The 5,323-nt window shown below is 43.8% G+C and overlaps 1 protein-coding gene across 1 annotated transcript; it reads left to right on the plus strand.

Annotated features, from left to right (window-relative positions):
- Window positions 1–2,123: 2,123 nt before the first annotated feature.
- Window positions 2,124–3,269, plus strand: LOC112588809 (uncharacterized). Its single transcript, XM_025299938.1, has one exon. The coding sequence runs from the start codon at window positions 2,124–2,126 to the stop codon at window positions 3,267–3,269; it is 1,146 nt and encodes a 381-aa protein (XP_025155723.1).
- The last annotated feature ends 2,054 nt before the right edge of the window (window positions 3,270–5,323 follow it).

Below are 5,323 nucleotides of genomic sequence, written 5' to 3' on the forward strand. Positions count from 1 at the left end.
TTTTCATGTGTAAATATTCATGAATGATATGACCAACGCGTTCCTTTAAGATGCCTATGATGTTAGCTAGCTCACTCAATTTCATTTTGCGGTCATTCAACACGATTTCACTGATTTTCTGGATGTTTTATGGAGTAACTGCCTCATTTGGCCTTCCTGAACGTGGTGCATCATTTGTGCTCGTACGGTTACGACGAAACTCAGCAAACCAATATTTGATGGTTGAATTCGGTGGGGCAGATGTGCCGTAACATTTATCAAGCCATGCCTTTGCTTCAACAGTGTTTTTTCCCATCAGGAAGCAATGTTTAATCAAAACACGAAATTCACTTTTTTCCATAGTAAAGATAAATTCAGAGGTAACGTCACTTCGAAAGCTATAACTTGTACACGAGTCAACGAAATATCATGAAATTTTTACAGCATCTAAGTTAAGGTTGGTACTCTATAGGAAATATAAGGATTTTTAGTTTGTGGCGCTATCTATATGTCAGGCCAAAGACTTTTCAGCCCATGTAGTATTTGCGAGTGCGCCTTCAACACATTCAAAGGTAACGTACCGCTCGGCAGTAGGGAAAAAAATCGTCTATCACGTTACAAAGCAACGCTACGTCATATCGCTAATAACCGTGCCGATTGGAGAGGTAAACGGAAAGTGATAGTATAGCGTGGAGGATTTCTACCTTATCTGATTGGCCCTATACTCGGTGCTATATTATCCAAAATTATTGATAATTAAGACTGTTCGCGCTTGAACCATGGAAAGAGCCAAGAAGATGGTATTGATTTCTACGGATAATCTTGAGAGATTACAGCAGCAGACTCATATATCGCCGACCTCGCTGTCGTCGTCGTTGGCGTCTTCCTCGACTACGATTCCCTCTGTTTTGACAGATAAACCCACAACTGGGTTGAACATAGCATCGGTAGAGAATGAAAATATGGTGCGTACTCCGGGTTCCGTCCTGTCACGTCTCGACGCAGAGATGCATAGAATTCTCAACTCTCCGGTCCTCGGAGGAGCGCGGGAAAAATGGGGATTGTATAGAGAGGCGATATCTGTACTTTTTTCGAGAGCGGGAAAAACGTCGATTATGCGGAAAAAAAGAAGAGAAACCCGATGTTGGTGGTGCGGTCGACGATGATGAAAATGTTGGGGAAGGGGAAAATACCCCTCGTGAAGATGACGAATACGCTGACGGAAACGCGGTAGAAGAAAACACAGGTATAAATGCAAATGAAGATATTCTCAATATAGAGACCGGAGTACATCGAACGTTGAACGTTTCTCAACACGTACGAGCCGATACACGTAGTCGTCACCACCGCACCAACGAACAGAAAAGTATCGGGAGAATACTGAATAAAGTGCCAAAGAGTTACCGAGCTAAAGCGCGCAAGCTGTTGGCACATTTGTGTGATGCGGCGGTACCCGGTCGATTAAGCTGGGACAGACAAGGAGTCGTAACAATAGATGATAGAATTCTGAGAGGATCGAATATCATCGACCTCTTAAACGACGCGGTTCGTGAACGAAAAACCATCAGAGCAGTAGCGAGAGTACAGTTTGCACGCCTTTTGCGCGAAGTAGATACTCCTCCGGAATTTGTAGGAAATCGAGAATTACTGGAAGAAGTCATGGACGAAAGTGATCTTTCCGCGAGATTGAGAGAAACTCTTCCGAGAGGTAGCAGCACACCGCTCCCATCACTTAACGAGCAGCTTTGGTCTAAACGTAAGATTGCCCAGACGTCGTTTGAGGAAAAAGATCACGAGGATGGATCACGGTCTCTGTTTGTAACAACCAATGAGAATAGAAATAAAACACGAATGAGCGGAGACACTTCTAAACCAACGAGTAAAAGACGCGTGATAGATTGGAACCCGTTAGAATTGGATATAGCTTCTTCGCCGACTAACAGCTATGCACATCGGCTTCCACCAACGAAAGAACGAACGCGCAAACGTACTATCGGAGACACGTCTCTCGCTGAAGAACGCGACACAGAGCGCGTACACGCGACATTTATAACTTCCGATCAACATAGGCGTAAAACACGAGTGAACGACAACGCTTCTAAATCAGCGGGTAAAAGACGTTTGATCAATTGGAACACACTGGAATGACAGACCTCGCAAAATTCTATTACGATCCTGCATACTATGCGGGATACTCTACAATAAAAAATCTTTCGCGAGCAGCAGGACCTGGCTCCACGCGTGAAGAGATTATTCGTTGGCTTCAGGCACAGGATGCATACATACTTCATCGACCGGCACGGTATAAATTCCCGCGCTTGCATTACAACGTCACGAATATCGATGATCTGTGGGAGGCTGATTTGATTGAACTCGCTAATCTCCGAAATTACAATGAGGGCTATTGTTACTTGTTGACAATCATCGATGTGCTTAGCAAATTTGTCTGGGTGGAACCAATACGAAGTAAGACTTCGGACAGTGTGACGGAAGCTTTTCGTCGCGTGCTCTCAAGAAGCAGAGGACGAGTACCAGTGTGGTTGCAGAGTGACAAGGGTAAAGAATTCATCGGGCAAACATTTCAAAAATTTCTGAAGGAAAAGAACATAAGTTTTCGCACGGTACGAAATCCGGATGTCAAAACAGCGGTGATCGAACGCTTCAACAGAACGCTCAAAGAACGTTTATGGCGCTATTTTACACACAAAAATACACATCGCTACATAGATGTTTTGCAAAGCATCGTGCACGCTTACAATCACACTCGACATTCAACCATTAAAATGGAACCGGCAAGCGTCACGTTGGAAAATGCACGCATCGCTCGTGAACATATGCAGCAGCGATACCATCATCTCGATAAACTCGATCGAAGAAATCATAGACGAGAAGCTAAATACAAAGCGGGTACACTAGTGCGCGTCAGTAGAGCGAAAGGAGTCTTTGAGAAAGGATATGAGGCGAATTGGACGGAAGAAATATTTCGTATTCACCGTATTCTCGAGTGGCGAAACCCCTGTATGTACGAATTGAGTGATTTGTCAGGTGAAGTGATCGATGGGATATTTTACGAGCAAGAACTAACCGGGGTAAACAAAAACTTACAAGAAGAAGAATTTATCGTGGATAAGGTAATACGACGCAGAGGACAAGGAGCTAATAAAGAATTTTTCGTCAGCTGGCGGGGTTACCCTTCTAAATTCAATTCCTGGATAGCTGTTTCGAATATAAAACTGCTTCCAAACCATGATGGGGGAAAACCAGTTTCTCATGATACTACCGAGCAATAGCAGTATGCGACACTATCCCGAAAACACAACTACTTCATTTATTACGGAATTGCCTCAAGAAGTGAAGCTGACTGGCTTATGGGAAGTAGCGCTTACCGAAATTCAATACCCCTTTAGTTTTTTACATGTGTGCCCCGAGGAAGATACAGAACTCGTATTCATTTCATTGCCGCGAGAAAATATTAATACCAAAAACACCAAATCAGTCATTATAAAAGGTGACGATCATCTACCCAAATTTGGGTTTACCCGCATAACCTCCGGTGTTTACACCACAGCGAGCGAATTGTTACAGTCTTTAAACAACACTAGCTCATTACTCAAAACGCACATTGCCCGGCGTCAGGATCCTTATCACGGTGGTAAAGTAACAATGTACTGCACATGTGATATTAAAGAATGCAATAGTCTTCATTTCGTGAAGTTTTCCGACAAGGTGGCTCGTATACTTGGCTTCGATTTGTATAGACCGAACGAGGAATTCATTCATCTCAATTTGTCAAAAATTATGCAGGGTCGTATAGCATACCATCCCAATACTGATCGTAATGTGACGCCCCAGAAAGTTGGAAAAGGAAGGTTTTACTCTTTCATTACGTCGAAACGTGAACTTATGTCCGACGAACCAGCTAGTGCGGGGTATACCCGATAAACTCTTTGTTTATTGCGACATTTGCGAGTCCTATATAACGGGAGACGTGTATTCTCCTCTTCTCCGTATAGTCCCCATCGAATATAATGGTAATAAATATGCCTACGGCCGTAACATGGTGAAGCATTTCACACCACCGAATTATATTCCATTGCGGTTAACATGTTTCCGCACGATCGAAATAGATATAAGAGATCAGGTTGGTGAAAGAATACCATTTGAATTTGGGACGTTGACAGTTACATTACAATTTAGACGTGGTGATTAGCACGATATGACCCATTATTTAGAGTATTAGCGCAATCCGGGGGAAGTCACGGTGGTGGAATTCCGAGAGTTTTTGTAGGATCACAGTATCAGCGTGGTCATGGCATCGGCAGTTTTCTCGGTGGTCTGTTCAGACGCGCGTTACCTTATTTGACCAGTGGTGCGCGTGTCGTTGGAAAAGAAGCTCTACGCGCAGGGATTAATATACTCGATGACGTGAAGAATAACACGCCGTTGAAAGCAGCTGTTAAAACACGCCTCAAGGAATCAGGCTCAAATCTCAAAAGAAGAGCGGTAGAACACATTAATAAACTGATGGAGGGGTCAGGATATAAAACGTCTGCGAACATCAGAAAAGCACAGTTTCCTTTCGTCACGCTAAGCGGATACAGCAGCAAATCATCTGCACCTAAACGTCTAGTCAACGCTTCTAAATCAAGTAAGAGGAAAGTGATTCGAAGAAACGTACAGGGGAAAAAACGGTATAAGAAGCTACCGAAGAAGCCTGCTAAGAAGCGTTCAGTGAAGAAAAGCGAGAGAGGCCTTGCTAAACATCGGGGAGTTATCAAGAAGCGTACCGTATCAGATATTTTTTCCTAAACAACAACAACAAACGCTTGCTTTCGAAGTATGTCCTTTCTTTATATGCATTCCTGTGAATGTTTAAAGAGTGAACTCGAATGTTTAAAGAGTGATCTCTTCACTCTACCACCTACACAAACCAGTATTGAGAGCTCGCAATGGATTCACTACAAACCCGTGTCTTCTCTCACGGACGACGCGCCCATCGAATTCGTCGTACCAGGGCATGGAGAAGAATACATAGATCTTGCTCACACCATGCTGTCGCTACGCATACGCGTAGAAACGGAAACTGTAGCAGGAGCTACCGCCGCAAAAGTAGGTCCTGTAAACCATATACTGCATTCGATGTTCAATCAAATCGACGTATATTTCAACCAAAAACTCGTGTCACCACCAAACAACGCTTACGCTTACCGCGCCTACATAGAGGCGTTATTAAATTATGCTTCACCAGTAAAAACCTCCCACCTGGCTTCGTGCCTGTGGTATAACGATACGGTATACGGATACGATAGGGAACATGGACGCTCTACCTGGAGCGACACCTTGC

This window comes from Harpegnathos saltator, unplaced genomic scaffold (genome assembly GCF_003227715.2).
Source record: "Harpegnathos saltator strain DR-91 unplaced genomic scaffold, Hsal_v8.6 scaffold297, whole genome shotgun sequence".
In the NCBI taxonomy this organism is placed as follows: Eukaryota; Metazoa; Arthropoda; class Insecta; order Hymenoptera; family Formicidae; genus Harpegnathos; species Harpegnathos saltator.

Coding starts and splice junctions, on each gene's coding strand:
- LOC112588809 (XM_025299938.1), top strand. CDS start 2,124: ATGACAGACCTCGCAAAATTCTATTACGATCCTGCATACTATGCGGGA.